General features: G+C 31.6%; 3 protein-coding genes and 1 pseudogene across 3 annotated transcripts; 1 reads left to right on the top strand and 3 right to left on the bottom strand.

Moving 5' to 3' along the window:
* The first annotated feature begins 584 nt into the window (after positions 1-584).
* LOC26514037 (NADH-ubiquinone oxidoreductase chain 5-like) lies at positions 585-11,695 on the top strand. Its single transcript, XM_044717631.1, is given in 2 exon segments — positions 585-1,242; positions 9,403-11,695. A coding segment is annotated over 1 exon segment (648 nt). The 3' UTR covers positions 1,233-1,242; positions 9,403-11,695.
* Positions 10,040-12,966, bottom strand: LOC116655089 (cytochrome c oxidase subunit 2-like). Its single transcript, XM_032452164.2, is given in 1 exon segment — positions 10,040-12,966. A coding segment is annotated over 1 exon segment (666 nt). The 5' UTR covers positions 12,952-12,966; the 3' UTR covers positions 10,040-12,285.
* Positions 12,967-13,022: 56 nt separating this feature from the next.
* On the bottom strand, positions 13,023-14,356 carry LOC26513787 (annotated as a pseudogene).
* Positions 14,357-14,560: 204 nt separating this feature from the next.
* On the bottom strand, positions 14,561-16,047 carry LOC26515184 (NADH-ubiquinone oxidoreductase chain 2-like). The gene is given in 2 exon segments (XM_044717656.1): positions 14,561-15,843; positions 16,013-16,047. Coding segments are annotated over 2 exon segments (1,110 nt in total). The 3' UTR covers positions 14,561-14,768.
* Between the last annotated feature and the right edge of the window lie 1,791 nt (positions 16,048-17,838).

Here is a 17,838-nt window from a genome sequence, read left to right as displayed (position 1 = left end):
TTATTATATTAGTATTAATATTTGTTTTATCAATGATATTATTAATTATTAGACCAAATTTAATTAGAATTTTACTTGGGTGGGATGGACTAGGATTAGTTTCTTATTGTTTAGTAATTTATTTTCAAAATATTAAATCTTATAATGCCGGAATATTAACTGCTTTATCTAATCGAATTGGAGATGTTGCCTTATTATTAGCTATTGCTTGAATATTAAATTACGGAAGATGAAATTATATTTTTTATTTAGAAGTTATACAAAATGAATTTGAAATGTTATTAATTGGTAGATTAGTAATATTAGCCGCTATAACTAAAAGAGCTCAAATTCCTTTTTCTTCATGATTACCTGCTGCTATAGCTGCACCTACTCCAGTTTCAGCTTTAGTTCATTCTTCAACTTTGGTAACAGCTGGGGTTTATTTATTAATTCGTTTTAATATTTTATTGAGTTCTTCATGATTAGGTCAATTATTATTATTGTTAGCTAGATTAACAATATTTATATCTGGATTAGGTGCTAATTTTGAATTCGATTTAAAGAAAATTATTGCTTTATCTACTTTAAGTCAATTAGGTTTAATGATAAGAATTTTATCAATAGGATTTTATAAGTTGGCTATATTTCATCTTTTAACTCATGCTTTATTTAAGGCTTTATTATTTATATGCGCTGGAGCTATTATTCATAATATAAATAATTCTCAAGACATTCGTCTAATAGGAGGTTTAAGAATTCATATACCTTTAACATCTGCTTGTTTTAATGTTTCTAATTTAGCTTTATGCGGTATACCATTTTTAGCTGGATTTTATTCTAAGGATATAATTTTAGAAGTAGTAATAATTAGAAATATTAATATATTTTCATTTTTTTTATATTTTTTTTCTACCGGTTTAACAGTTAGTTATTCATTTCGTTTAGTTTATTATTCTATAACTGGTGATTTAAATTGTGGTAGATTAAATATATTAAATGATGAAAGTTGAGTAATATTACGTGGAATAATAGGGTTACTAATTATAAGAATTATTGGGGGTAGAATATTAAATTGATTAATTTTTCCTATTCCTTATATAATTTGTTTACCTAAATTAATAAAGTTTTTAACATTATTTGTATGTATTTTTGGTGGTTTATTTGGCTATTTAATTTCTATAACTAATCTTTATTCTTTAAATAAATCTTTATTAAATTATAATATCTCTGTATTTTTAGGTTCTATATGATTTATACCTTATCACTGTGGACGGAAGTCCACGAGGTGACGACCTGCATGCCTAGGCGTGCGCGAGGAAACTCTATATATAGCCGAAGAATTAAAAATTTTCTGTAGGCAACCGATCTAAATGAATGATATACCAATCGAAAGGTATTGTTTCAATTAGATAATTTTTGTCAAAACATATTCCAAAAGTTATTTGGTTTGGGAGAAATTAGGGTGAAAGTAAAAAAAAATTTTATCACTAAAGTGGGGCTGGTGGACACATTTTAGTCCCCAGATAGAATATTTTTATATATTCGCATTCTAGAGCTAAATACGCGTCGATACGCGTCGAGCTAAATACGCGTGGTACCTCAATCGACCCGATCCGACATTTCATTCAGAAGTTATTCAAAAAATTCGATTTTTTCTTCTTCTTCAAAATGAAGCCAGTTTGCGTCGGTTTGTCGGTTTGTCTGTTTGCACTATTTTTATCTTAAAAATCCTGAAAAAAATTGGAAAATGTTTGTTACTATCATATGAGCAACTATTGTTCTACAACTTTTTGAAATACCTTTAGCTTACGTCAAAAAATTAAAAAAACTTTGTTAATGAAAAAATTCATAACTTTATAATTAAGAAAGATATTAAAAAAAGCTTTACACCGTTGAAATGGTTTTTTAAATATCAATTTCACTTTCTTTGAGACCAAACGTCTATATAGTAAAAAAACAAAAATACACTGAAAATAAACTTTTTTTTTTAGAAAAAAAATTATTTTTCAAAATTGACTCGACTGATCCTTTTTTTTATTGCACGTGTAGATAGCTTTTGAGATGACGCAACTTTCGATATATCGCTTATATCTGGCAAAATCCGTTAACTCAAGATATAGTCCTGTAAGTGCAGCTACCCATTTTGTCCAGCCTCTTGTGAAGCTTGCATTTACTTATATGTACATGTGTATGTATTTGATTGGCATCTTTGCTTTTTGGAGTCTGCTTATATTTGGTCAATACCCTAAAAAATATGGAGTATGTATATCTTTTCAGATTTTAGTTTATTTATTAAAAAATAAAATCCAAATAAAAAAGGGCTTGAAAAGCAAAACGTAAACATTGACTCAACTTGGACTCGAACCCAGGCCCTCTGGGTTAGGAACCACGACGCTCTCCACTCGACTAACCTAGAACTGTGTTGCTTGATGGCAACTTTTGTTGTAATTCTGCTTTGTGTTTCAGTGTCTCATGTCTTAATGAGAAGACTCAGAAGATTGGTACTTCAACCGACCCGGTCCGACATTTCTTTCAGAAGTTATTCAAGAAATTCGATTTTTACAGTTTTTTCAAAATGAAGCCAGTGGGTCTGTTTGTCTATATTTTTATACCCTTGCAGAGGGTATTATAATTTTGGTCAAAAGTGTGCAACGCAGTGAAGGAGACATTTCCGACCCTATAAAGTATATATATTCTTGATCAGGATCACCTCCTGAGTCGATATGAGCATGTCCGTCTGTCCGTCTGTCTGTCTGTCTGTCTGTCTGTCTGTCGGTTTCTACGCAAACTAGTCTCTCAGTTTTAAAGCTATCGAGTTGAAACTTTGCACACACCCTTCTTTCCTTTGCAGGCAGTATATAAGTCGGAACGGCCGGGATCGGTCGACTATATCCTATAGCTGCCATATAGCTGATTGATCGGAAATGCCATAACTTTGGGGTTTTTTAAGATAGAGGGTTGGCACTTTCCACACATGTTATATTTGACCAACATTGAACATATTGAATTATTTTGCCCAAAGAGTAATCTGTACCAAGTCCCATCTTTCTTACTTAAAAAACACCAAAGTTTGCCAATTCCGATCGTTGTATGACAGCTAAAGGATATAGTCGGCCGATCCCTATGAAATTTTGCACATAAGATATGTTGGTCAAAAATAACATGTGTGGAAAGTCCCAACCCTCTATCTTAAAAAACAACGAAGTTATGGCATTTCCGATCAATCAGTTATATGACAGCTATAGGATATAGACGGCCGATCCCGGCCGTTCCGACTTATGTACTGCCTGCAAAGGAAAGAAGGATGTGTGCAAAGTTTCAACTCGATAGCTTTAAAACTGAGAGACTAGTTTGCGTAGAAACAGACAGACAGACAGACAGACAGACAGACAGACAGACGGACAGACGGACAGACGGACATGCTCATATCGACTCAGGAGGTGATCCTGATCATGAATATATATACTTTATAGGGTCGGAGATGTCTCCTTCACTGCGTTGCACACTTTTGACCAAAAAATTTAATACCTTCTGCAAGGGTATAATAAAAAAGAGCTTAAAAAAAGTAACTCAACTAGGATTAGAACTCAGGCCCTACCGTGTTAGAAACAACAACGCTCTCCACTCGGCTAATCTCGAACTTCGTTGCTTGATGGCAAATTTTGATGTGTTAATAAGAAGAATGCAAAATTTTATGAGTAGAAAGCTTTATATGCATATGCCCCCACTGAGCATATAATGCATATAAATTTACTTAAATTACGTGTTTCGGTCAAATCATGGATTAAAAGCTAAAAAAAAAAACCAGGCAAACCAACTCCGCCAATACTTTTCTAATATTTATTATTTTATATCGCACACCTAAAATAAATTGTTACATTCAACAATTGGTTTAACTAGAAAAACTGGAAAAACGAAATTTCCAGTTTTTTTTTAATTTTTTATCTTTGCGCATTTATTTTAGATATAATACATGTTTATTATATGATTATATATAATATAAATGGCCATCACAACCCTATCGGGTCACAGCCTGTTGCACAATCTGCCTCCACGCTTTCCTGTCCTGGGCCCGCGCTCGCCAGTTGGTAACACCAGATGTAGACAGGGCTTCCATCACCTGGTCCTGCCAACGTATCCGGGGTCGTCCTCTCCTCCGTTTTCCGACGATTACCGCATCAAATACCTTACGAGCCGGAGCGTCTTCTTCCATACGGGCGATGTGACCCAGCCAGCGGAGTCTTTGAATTTTGACTCGGCTTACTATATCAACATCCCCGTACAGCTCATACAGCTCGTGGTTCCATCTGGTGCGATAAGCATCGCCAACGCAGATTGGACCAAAGATTTTGCGGAGAATCTTTCTCTCGAACACTCCAAGAGCAGCTGCATCGGATTGCACCACTGTCCAGCACTCCGCACCATATAAGAGTACTGGAAGAATGAGCGTCCTGTAGAGTGTTATTTTTGTCGGTCGAGAGAGAGCTCTACTGTTAAAGTGCCTACTGAGCCCAAAGTAGCACCTGTTGGCAAGTGTGATTCTCCGCTTAATCTCCAGGCTGACATCATTTGTGCTAGATATTGCAGATCCAAGGTAAATGAATTCCTTCACGGACTCAAAGCTATGGCTTCCTGCAGATAGCTGGGAATCAAGACGCCGCGATTCCCTGCTAGAGCACACCATAAACTTTGTCTTATCCATGTTAACTGCCAGTCCTACTTTAGCTGACTCTTTTTCAATAGCCCCGAAGGCTGCTGTAACATCACGCTTGGTTCGGCCAATGATATCAATATCATCAGCGTAGCCAAGGAGTTGGACACATCTGTTTGTTAGAATAGTGCCCGTCCGATGCACACCAGCCTTCCTTATAATACTCTCCATTAGAATGTTGAAGAGCATACAAGACAGCGAGTCGCCTTGTCTGAGACCACACTTGGTATAAAAGGTTTCAGATTGGTCATTTCCTACCCTGACAGAGCTGATGGTGTTGCTCAATGTCATCATGCAAAGCCGTATTAGCTTTGCTGGTATACCAAGCTCAGACATGGCGGCATATAGGCGATCTCGCCGGGGACTATCGAATGCTGCCTTGTAATCGACGAAGAGGTGATATGTGTCGATCTGATTTTCGTAGGACTTCTCCAGGATTTGGCGCAAGGTGAAAATCTGGTCAATAGTGGATTTGCCAGGCCTGAACCCGCACTGATAAGGTCCAATCAGTGCTTCGGCATGTGGTTTAAGTTTTTCACACAGTACGCTCGTAAGGACCTTGTATGCGACTGGAAGAAGACTAATGCCACGGTAATTGGTGCGCAATGTGGCATCACCCTTCTTCAGGATAGGACAGATCATGCTGTGGTACCAATCGTCGGGCATGCTCTCCGTAAGCCATATCTTGCTGATTAGTTTGTGCATGCTCCCTACCAACATATCACCAGCAGCCTTAAACAATTCAGCCGGCAGGCCGTCAGCACCTGCGGATTTATTGTTTTTAAGTCGTTGGATTGCATCGTTGACTTCGGCATGGCTTGGGGTCGGTACGTCCACATCAGTACCATAGATTGGGGTTTGTGGATCATACTCTCCATAGTCATCATGGCCAGAGCCAGCTAATAGACTTGAGAAGTGATCCCTCCATAACCTCAGCACAATCTCTGCATCTGTGATTAGGTTTCCGTCATCGTCCTTGCACGCAACTCCTCCAGTCTTAAAACCTTGGGTCAGACGCTTAACCCTCTGGTAGAAGTTACGAGCTTCATTCCGGTCTCTGCTGCTCTCAATGCTCTCACACTCACGCCTCTCCTGTTCTCTCTTCTTGCGTCTGAAGAGGCGTTTCTCATCTCTCCTCCTTGACCTGTAGACCTCGACAACAGCCCTTGTGGCCCCAGCTTGCAGTGTTCTTCCGTAGGCGGCGTCTTTTGCAGCTGTTGCGTCGCGACACTCCTGGTCGTACCATGGATTCCTCTTTGGGGTACGTTGGAATCCGATGACCTCTTCTGCAGAAGTTCGCAGGGAGTGGGATATGAGTGCCCACATATTGCTGATGTCTTCAGGTGTTGGAGTTGCTCGGCTCAGTAGGCCTGTGACTTGAGTGGAGAATGCATCCCTTGTCCGTTGTGATTGCAGCTTCCCGATGTCCAGCTTTCTCAACAGTCCTCGACGTGCAACCTTCGCAACACATAGCCGTGTGCGAATCTTAGCTGCAACAAGATAATGGTCGGAGTCGATGTTGGGACCCCGACAGGATCGCACGTCGAGTACGTTAGATGCATGCCTTGCATCGATCACAACATGATCTATCTGATTTCTGGTCAGTCGATCAGGAGAGAGCCATGATGCCTTGTGTATGTCCAAATGACGAAACCCAGTACTACGAACTACCATATTATGCGCTGCAGCAAAGCCTATTAATCTGAGACCATTGCTCGAGGTGGTCTCGTGTAGACTAAATTGCCCGACGGTGGCACCAAAGATGTCTTCTCGCCCTACCTTGGCATTAAAATCCCCAAGGAGGATCTTAATGTCATGGGAAGGACAGCGTCCGTAAGCCCGGTCGAGCTCCGCATAGAAAGCATCCTTGGTGACATCGTCCTTTTCTTCGGTTGGGGCATGCGCACATATCAGGCTGATGTTGAAGAATTTGGCAGTAATTCGGATCGTTGCAAGTCTCTCGTTTATTGGCAGAAAGTGAGAGACCCGGCGCCGCAGTCTGGCGCCTACAACGAAGCCACAGCCAAATTCATGCCGTTCTGGATGGCAGCTGTAGTAAATGTCGCAGTTCTTCTTCCTAAGGCAACCTTGTCCTATCCATCGCATTTCCTGGATAGCAGTGATGTCAGCCCTACATTTATTGAGGGTATCTGCTAGCTGTTGAGCAGCACCTGGTCTGTACAATGTGCGTACATTCCAAGTGCATACTCTCAAATCATTGTCCTTTTTACGTGTGCCATGGTCGTCAACTTTAGATTGGTTCCGTTCCGAGGCTTCATCTGCTACATTCACTGAAGATTTGTTTTCCGTGGGTGGATTTCAAGTCCTACGCCACAACCTAGTTTGAAGAGCTAGGACTCTCGTCGCGCGCTTTAGTTTGTCAGACAACGGGTGTTGAGTGACAATCCAGGGAGAACCACGTGGAGGTAGTGCGTCGGCTTGGGGAGAGCAGTGATAAGGATCATGCTGGCATTCACCAAGTTGAGTGCAATCAGACACTTTACCTTATATAATCTCCCCCATTCTCCCCATTATATGATTGATCGGATATGCCATAACTTGGTTTTTTTTTATAAGTTAGAAGGATGGAACTTAGTACAGATTGCATTTTGGACAATCTTATCCGATTTGCAAAATTTTATTAGGATAGGATGGGACTATCTATGGTTTCCGTTTTGGGCAATCTAATCCTATGTTTCATAAGAATCGGCCAACTATATCCTATACCTGCCATATAACTGAAAGATCGGAAATGGCACAACCATTCTATTTTTAAAGATGCTTGGGGCTGTTTCCAATATTTTTATTAGAAATTTCGTTGATGGTGAAATTCTCATAAGGATCGGACAACTCTATAGGATCCGATATATATAATAATAATATAAGCTTCTGCTTAACTGCAAGGGTATATCAAATTCGGCTCCGCTTGAAGTTAGCTTTCCTTTCTAGTTTTTTTTTTATAATTTATTATATAGTGGAAATCTCATAAGGATAGGCCTCTCATCTGTTAATTTGTTAAAACAATTTGGTTTCCCACAACTATGAAACAATTTTGGATTTTAAATACATTTTTGAGCAAATTTTTAATTAAAATTTTTAAACTAACCAAATTCCAAAACCTTTGTAAATTAAAAATACGTATAACTTCAGAGCCACTGAAGCTATCGAAAAATTCTTTACGTCTTTGGAAAGGTTTTTAATTATTCCACCTTCTTGAATGTCAAAATCTATAGAGTTAAGAAAAAAAGAGTTTTGATGTTTATCCTTACAATTAAAGTATTGCTAACTATGTGAATCGCCTGTCCAGAGGTTACTTCCATATATATATATTCTATATATTATGCGTTCTGTTTTAAATAATTGAAGATCAATATATACAAAAAAACAACTGATATCATATAAAAAAACCTCTTGACGAGGTAAAGTACCGGTGACGAACCTGCATGCGAAACCCAAAATATCTGATATCAATTTTAGTGACGATAATATGCTACATAGGTGTACAAAATTGCATATAAAAAATATTCTTGTTCGGCACGTGCAAGAAAAACAAAAAAAACAAGAAAGGAAAGCTAACTTCGGGCGGAGCCGAAGTTTATATACCCTTGCAGCTGAGTCGCAGTCCGCTAGGTGGCGCCACCCATCTTATATTATTAGATATATAGCGGATCGTATATAGTTGGCCGATCCTTATGAAACTTGGAAAATCGAATTTTTTTGCCAAAAGAGGAATCCATTGAAACTCCCATCCTTCTAACTTGAAAAACAACGAAGTTATAGCATTTCCGATCAATCAGTTATATGACAGCTATAGGATATAGACGGCCGATCCTGATGACATTTAGCAGATCATATAAGTTGGCCCAAATTAGAATGCACAGAAAGTCCCATCCTTCTAACTTGAAAAACAACGAAGTTATAGCATTTCCGATCAATCAGTTAAATGGCAGCTATAGGATATAGTTGGCCGATCCTTATGAAATTCGACAAATCAGATTGTTTTTCCCAAAATAGAATCTCTACCAAATCCCATCTTTCTAACTTAGAAAAACACCAAAGTTATGCCAATTTCGATCGTTCTATGACAGCTATAGGATATAGTCGGCCGATCCTTACAAAATTTTGTACATAAGATATTTTGGTCAAATATAACATGTGTAGAAACTCCCAACCCTCTAACTTAAAAAACACCAAAGTTATGGCATTTCCGATCAATCAGTTATATGGCAGCTATAGGATATAGTCGACCGATCCCGGCCGTTCCGACTTATATACAGCCTGCAAAGCAAAGAAGGGTGTGTGCAAAGTTTCAACTCGATAGCTTTAAAACTGAGAGACTAGTTTGCGTAGAAACAGACAGACGGACAGACGGACAGACGGACCGACGGACAGACGGACAGACGGACAGACGGACAGACGGACAGACGGACATGCTCATATCGACTCAGGAGGTGATCCTGATCAGGAATATATATACTTTATAGGGTCGGAGATGTCTCCTTCACTGCGTTGCACACTTTTGACCAAAATTATAATACCCTCTGCAAGGGTATAAAAATCTGTCACGTGCAGAACAAGAATATTTTTTATATGCAATTTTGTACACCTATATAGCATATTTTCGTCACTAAAATTGATATCAGATATTTTGGGTTTCGCATGCAGGTTCGTCACCGGTACTTTACCTCGTCAAGAGGTTTTTTTATATGATATTAGAACTTATGGAATAATTTTTTATCCATTAAATATTGGACAGTTGGTTGTAAAAAGATTTGATCAAGGATGATCAGAATATTTTGGGGGTCAACATTTATATCAAAAATTAGTTAATTATTCTCAAACTTTATTTTTAATGCATAATAATAGTTTAAAAATTTATTTAATATTATTTGTATTTTGAATTTTAATTTTATTAAATTTTTTATTATTCATATATTCAAATAGCTTATATTTAGAGTATGACACTGAAGATGTTATGGAGATAAATTTATCTTTGAATATAGTGAATTAATTTTAGTAATTTATAAAAATTAATTATTTTATTATTACAATGAAAGTGTAAGGTTTTATTTTAAACTATATAAATAGAAGTATAAATGGAATTTAACCATTAAAAGAAAAAAGTTAGCAGCTTTTACTTGATCACCATACTTCCTTAATTGGAGTTTTTACTCAATAGTATCATTAACAGTGATATACCGCTTTTTGGTTTCAATTAAAGAATAAGGGTAAAATTACCTAAGGTTAGGTCGAAACTAACTGCAATTCATCGCTTCATATTCATAAGGTAGATTGAAATTCAATACTTTTTGAATGCAAATCAAATGTTATAATTAACTACAACCCTAATTTAATTTGATCAATTTAATATACCTTGATTTCATTCGTGGTATAAGCCAATTAGTAAAATTAAAATAAATAAAATTGCTGTAATTGATCAAATTATAATATTTGAAAATTTTAAAATGATAATTATTGGTAAAATTAAAGCAATTTCTACATCAAAAATCAAGAAAATAATTGTAATTAAAGAAAATCGTAAAGAAAATGGTAATCGAGAAGAAGATTTTGGGTCAAATCCACATTCAAAAGGTGAACTTTTTTCACGATCAATAAAAGCTTTTTTTGATAAAATAGAAGCTAGAAATATTACAACAGTTGTAATTAATAAAATAATTAAAGCGATTAAAATAATTGAAAAAATTATCTATACTATTATTAATAGACCTTATGATTGGAAGTCAAATATACTTTTATACTATATAGATAATAATAAATTATCCTCCTCATCAGTAAATTGTAATATACAAAAATAATCAAACTACATCAACAAAATGTCAATATCATGCAGCTGCTTCAAATCCAAAATGATGATTTTTTGAAAAATGATTATTTAAATGTCGTAATAAACATACTAATAAAAAAGTTGTTCCAATTAATACATGAATTCCATGAAATCCTGTAGCCATAAAAAATGTTGAACCATAAACTGAGTCTGCAATAGTAAAAGGAGCTTCAATATATTCATAAGCTTGTAAAATTGTAAAATACACTCCTAATAAAACTGTAAAAAATAAGCCTTGAGTTGTTTGAGAATGATTATTTTCTATTAATCTATGATGAGCTCATGTAACTGTAACTCCTGAAGCTAATAAAATAGCTGTATTTAATAAAGGAATTTGAAATGGATTAAATGAAATAATTCCCATTGGAGGTCATGAGGCTCCTAATTCAATAGCTGGAGATAAACTTCTATGAAAAAATGCTCAGAAAAATCTAACAAAAAATAAAACTTCTGATAAAATAAATAAAATTATTCCTCATCGTAATCCAATTGTTACTGCATAAGTGTGAAGTCCTTGATATGTTCCTTCTCGTGATACATCTCGTCATCATTGATAAACTGTTAAAATAGTAATAACATTTCCTAAAAAAAATAATGAAATATCGTATTGATGAAATCATTTTACTATTCCTGATACAGTTGTCATAGCTCCAATTGCTCCTGTTAAAGGTCATGGTCTATAATCAACTAAATGAAAAGGGTGATTTGAATGTGTTGACATTAATTTACTTCTCTAGAGTATAAAGTTCTTAAAACAGCAAATACATAAGATTGAATTATAGCTACAGCTGATTCAAGAACTAGTAAAGCAATTTGTGCGATTAATAAAAATGTTACAAGAACATAAGATATAGAAGGTCCTGTATTACCTAATAAAGTTAATAATAAATGACCTGCAATTATATTAGCAGTTAATCGAACAGCTAATGTTCCTGGTCGAATTACATTTCTAATTGTTTCAATGCAAACCATAAAAGGTATTAAAACAGCTGGTGTTCCTTGAGGTACTAAATGAGCAAATATATGTTGTGTATGATTAATTCATCCATATAACATAAAACATAATCATAATGGTAAAGCTAAAGATAAAGTTAAAGTTAAATGACTTGTTCTTGTAAAAATATATGGGAATAATCCTATAAAATTATTAAATAAAATTAATGAAAATAAAGAAATAAAAATAAATGTTGAACCATTATGTCCTGAAGGTCCTAATAAAGTTTTAAATTCTTTATGTAAAGTTAATAAAATTGAATTTCAGAAAATATTATATCGAGAAGGTATTAATCAGTAAATTGAAGGAATTATTAATAATCCTAAAAATGTTCTTAATCAATTTAGAGAAATACCAAAAATTGCTGAAGGGTCGAATACAGAAAATAAATTTGTTATCATTTTCAATTTATTGAATTTAAATTAATATTTTTTAATTCATTAGATTTAGGAGAAGAAGGTATATAAGAATAATAATTAATTGAACAAAATAAAATAAATGTAATAGAAAATACAATAAATAATAATAATCATCTAATTGGTGCTATTTGTTGAATTAAAAAATATTAATAATTTAATAATTTTAGTTTGACATACTAATGTTATATATTTAACTAATTTTTTGACTAGTATATATATATATATATATATATATATATATATTCCATTAGAAGTAAGTGCTAATTTACTATAAAATGGTTTAAGAGACCATCACTTGCTTTCAGTCATCTAATGAAGAATTATTACTAGAAATTCATTTAATAAAATAATTTACAGGAACACTTTCAATTACAATTGGTATAAAACTATGATTAGCCCCACAAATTTCTGAACATTGTCCAAAAAATAACCCAGGTCGATTAATAAAAAAGTTAGTTTGGTTTAATCGTCCAGGAGTTCCATCAACCTTAACTCCTAAAGCTGGAATTGTTCAAGAATGAATTACATCAGCAGCTGTTACTAAAATTCGAATTTGAGAATTTATAGGTAAAACTACTCGATTATCAACATCTAATAAACGAAATCCATCAGTTGCTAATTCATTAGTAGGGATTATATAAGAATCAAATTCAATATTATTAAAATCTGAATATTCATAACTTCAATATCATTGATGTCCAATACTTTTTAAAGTTACAGATGGTTCATTAATTTCATCAAGTAAATATAAAAGACGAAGAGAAGGGAAAGCAATGAATAATAAAATAATTGCTGGTAAAATTGTTCAAATTATTTCAATTAATTGACCATGTAAAAGGAATCGATTTACATAATTATTAAAAAATAACATAAATATTAAATATCCTACTAAAATAGTAATTATGATTAAAATTAATAATGCGTGATCATGAAAAAAAATTAATTGTTCCATTAAAGGAGAAGCTCTATCTTGAAGATTTAAATTAGCTCATGTAGACATTTATTTTCTAATAAAAGTAAAATACTTTATATATGGAGCTTAAATCCATTGCACTAATCTGCCATATTAGAAATTAATTAGTTAAAAGTGGTAATTCAGAATAACTATGTTCAGCAGGAGGAGTATTTTGGTATCATTCAATTGAAGAATTTAATTGAACTGGATAAATTACTTGTCGTTGAGATACTAAACTTTCTCACACAATATAAAAGAAAAATAAAATTCCTAATAAAGAAATAGTTGAACCAATTGTAGATACTACATTTCATGTAGTATATGCATCTGGATAGTCTGAATATCGACGAGGTATACCGGCTAATCCTAAAAAGTGTTGTGGGAAAAATGTTAAATTTACTCCAATAAATATAATAATAAATTGACTTTTTAATCATTTTACATTTAATGTTAATCCAGTAAATAATGGGTATCAGTGAATAAATCCTGCTATAATAGCAAATACAGCTCCCATTGATAATACATAGTGAAAATGAGCTACAACATAGTATGTATCGTGAAGAATAACATCAATAGAAGAATTAGCTAAAACAACTCCTGTTAGTCCACCCACTGTGAATAAAAAGACAAATCCTAATGCTCATAAAATAGCAGGAGAATAAGTTAATTGGGTTCCGTGTAATGTGGCTAATCATCTGAAAATCTTAATTCCAGTTGGAACAGCAATAATTATAGTTGCTGAAGTAAAATAAGCTCGAGTATCTACGTCTATTCCAACAGTAAATATATGGTGAGCTCATACAATGAAACCTAATAATCCAATTGCTAATATTGCATAAATTATTCCTAAAGACCCAAATGTTTCCTTTTTACCTGATTCTTGACTAATAATATGAGAAATTATTCCGAATCCTGGTAAAATTAAAATATATACTTCTGGGTGTCCAAAAAATCAAAATAAATGTTGATATAAAATTGGATCTCCCCCTCCAGCTGGGTCAAAAAATGATGTATTTAAATTTCGATCTGTTAATAATATAGTAATAGCTCCGGCTAATACTGGTAAAGATAAAAGTAATAATAAAGCTGTAATTACTACTGATCAAACAAATAAAGGTATACGGTCTAGAGTAATTCCAGTTGATCGTATATTAATTACTGTTGTAATAAAATTTACGGCCCCTAAAATTGAAGAAATTCCGGCTAAATGTAATGAAAAAATAGCTAGATCAACTGAAGCTCCTCCATGAGCAATTCCAGCTGAAAGAGGTGGGTAAACTGTTCATCCAGTACCAGCTCCATTTTCAACCATTCTTCTTACTAATAATAGAGAAAGAGCAGGGGGTAGTAATCAAAATCTTATATTATTTATTCGTGGGAATGCTATATCAGGTGCTCCTAATATTAAAGGAACTAATCAATTTCCAAATCCTCCAATTATAATTGGTATAACCATAAAAAAAATTATAATAAAAGCGTGTGCTGTTACAATAACATTATAAATTTGGTCATCTCCAATTAAAGCTCCAGGGTGTCCTAATTCAGCTCGAATTAAAATACTTAGTGAAGTTCCAACTATTCCAGCTCAAGCTCCAAAAATAAAATATATTGTTCCAATATCTTTATGATTTGTTGAAAATAATCATTGTCGCGATTAGATTAAGTGGCTGAAGTTTAGGCGATAGATTGTAAATCTATTTATAAGAAAAATTCTTCTTAATCAAAATCATAACAAATATTAGGTCTTATAGTCAACAATGACATCAAACTGCAATTTTGAAGGAGTAATAAATTTACTAAGGCTTAAAGGATACTCCCATATTTACAGCTTTGAAGGCTATTAGTTTTATTAACTTAAAGCCTTAAAGTATAAAAAAAAATAATGAAATCAAAATTAATCCAAAAATTGAAAAAAATGTTAAAATTAAATATAAATTTATATTAAAATTATTTATATTTAATGTTATCATTCAATTATTTTCAAAGTAATTTAGCATAAAAGCTGAATAACAAATTCGTAAATAAAAAAATAAAGTAATTAAAGTTGATATTATTATTACAGTTAATAAAAAATATTGATTACAAGAAGTTAATTGTTGAATTACTAATCATTTAGGTAAAAATCCTAAAAATGGTGGTAACCCTCCTAAAGATAAAAAATTTATAAATAATGTAAATTTTAAAATTTTTCTATTAACAAATCAAGAAAATAATTGATTTAAATGAAATAATTTAAAAATATTAAATATAAATGCTAAAATAAAAGATAAAAAAGAGTAAAATAAAAAATAAACTAATCAAATTGATTCTCTAATTATTAAAGAACTTAATATTCATCCTAGATGATTAATTGAAGAAAAAGCTATTAATTTTCGTAGAGAAGTTTGATTTAACCCGCCGATAGCTCCAACAATTACTGATAAAATTACTCTAATTAATAAAAGTTCTTTAATATTCAAATAAGAAATTAATATTAAAGGAGCAATTTTTTGTCAAGTTATTAATAATAAAGAATTTATTCAATTTAAACCTTCCATTATATTTGGGAATCAAAAATGAAACGGAGCCGCTCCTCTTTTTAATAATAATGATGATATAATTATTATAGAAGTAAAAGATTCATTAACTTCATTATTAAAATTATTTTTTAATATTAATAAAATTACTGAAAATAATAAAACAGTTGATGCTAAAGCTTGGGTTAAAAAATATTTTAAAGAAGATTCAGTAGATGTTAAATTATTATTATCTCTTAATAGGGGAATAAAAGACAACAAATTAATTTCAAGACCTATTCAAGCTCCTAACCAAGAGTTAGATGTAACTGTAATTAATGTTCCAATAATTATGACTGTAATAAATAAAATTTTTGATGAATTATTAAAAATTAAAAAGAAAAGGATTATAACCTTTATAAATGGGGTATGAACCCAGTAGCTTAATTAGCTTATCTTTTTAAAATTTATGTAAATAATGATATATTTTGGTGTACGATGCACAAAAGTTTTTGATACTTTCGGGAATAGTTTAATTCTATTAAATATAAAATCTTTATAATAAAAAACATAAAAATGTGTCAATGAATGCAGAAAACTGCATGATTTACCCTATCAAGATAACCCTTTTTATCAGGCAATTCATTAATAATAAAAAATTCATCTTTTGTTTTTTTCTTTTTTTTTATTCTATTTATACTTTTTAAAAATTATACAAAATTTTTAAATAATTTTTTTTTTAGTTAATAATGTATTTTAGTTTTTTTTTTTAAATTAATACAAATTTTATAAAATATTTAAAATTTTCTATATATATATATATGTTATATAAATTATCAACTATATATAAATATATAAATTTATAATGATTTATTAAATTATTATATATTTATGTAATAATTTAACATTAGATAAATATATTAAATATAGATTTTTTTTACAAATTATATTTACATTTTTGGATTGTGAAATTTTTTATTTAAATTGTTAACTATATAATAATATATTAAACATTTATATATATATATATTATCTATTAATCTAGAACTTAGTATACAAAAATTTAAAAAAAAAAAAAAAAAAATAAATTGTCTTTTTATTAATTTTGATGTAATTTTATTAATTAATAATTATTATTTATATAATAATTATATTAAATTTTATTTAATAATAGTTTTTTATTATTTTTATAATTTAATTTTTATAAATAATTATTTAATTTTTAATTTATTATTTTATTTATTTAAAAAATTGAATACTTTATAAAATTATTTTAAATATAATAAAATAAAAAAATTATTTTATTTTTTTTTTTTATTAAATGTATTAATTAATTAATTTTTTTTTTAAAAAATTAGTTATAGGGGAATTAATTATCAGATTAAGTGATTAAAAAAAAATATTTTAATTAATATGATTTAATAAGAATTAATAATAATTTTATTTATTATTATAAAAATAATTTTTTTATATAAATTTAATTAAATTTAGTTATTTTTATAGTATATAAATAATAAAAAAAATTAATAAATATTTTATAATTTATTTATAAAGTTTTATTTTGGCTTAAAAATTTGTTATTAATTTGATTTATATGTAAATTTTTGTGTGATTATTTATTTATTTTAATAATAAATAAAGAAGATATTATTCGCAGTAATTAGTATTATTAATTAAAGAAATTTAGAAATAGCAATATAAAAGAGTATTGACCAAATTGGTGCCAGCAGTCGCGGTTACACCAATAATACAAATAAATTTTTTTAGTGTTAGTTAAATTGATTTTTTAAAATAAAATTAAATATATTAAGTGAAATTTTATATTTAAAATATTTTTTATTATAATAATTGAAGCTAAAAAATTTTAGTAAAAAACAAGAAAGGAAAGCTAACTTCGGGCGGAGCCGAAGTTGATATACCCTTGCAGTTCAGTCGCAGTCCGCTAGGTGGCGCCACGCATCTTATATTATTAGATATATAGAAGATCGTATATAGTCGGCCGATCCTTATGAAATTTGGCAAATCAGATTATTTTGTCCAAAATAGAATCTGTACCAAGTCCCATCTTTCTAACTTAAAAAACACCAAAGTTATGCCAATTCCGATCGTTGTTTGACAGCTATAGGATATAGTCGGCCGATCCTTATGAAATTTTGTACACAAGATATTTTGGTCAAATATAACATGTGTGGAAAGTCCCAACCCTCTCACTTAAAAAACACCAAAGTTATGGCATTTCCGATCAATCAGTTATATGGCAGCTATAGGATATAGTCGACCGATCCCGGCCGTTCCGACTTATATACTGCCTGCAAAGGAAAGAAGGGTGTGTGCAAAGTTTCAACTCGATAGCTTTAAAACTGAGAGACTAGTTTGCGTAGAAACGGACAGACGGACAGACGGACAGACGGACAGACGGACAGACGGACATGCTCAT

The sequence above is a fragment of the Drosophila ananassae genome, assembly GCF_017639315.1.
Source record: "Drosophila ananassae strain 14024-0371.13 chromosome 4 unlocalized genomic scaffold, ASM1763931v2 tig00000054, whole genome shotgun sequence".
NCBI classification, from domain to species: domain Eukaryota; kingdom Metazoa; phylum Arthropoda; class Insecta; order Diptera; family Drosophilidae; genus Drosophila; species Drosophila ananassae.
The sequence above is the reverse complement of the archived record's forward strand: the minus strand, read 5'-3'. Positions and strand labels throughout refer to the sequence as shown.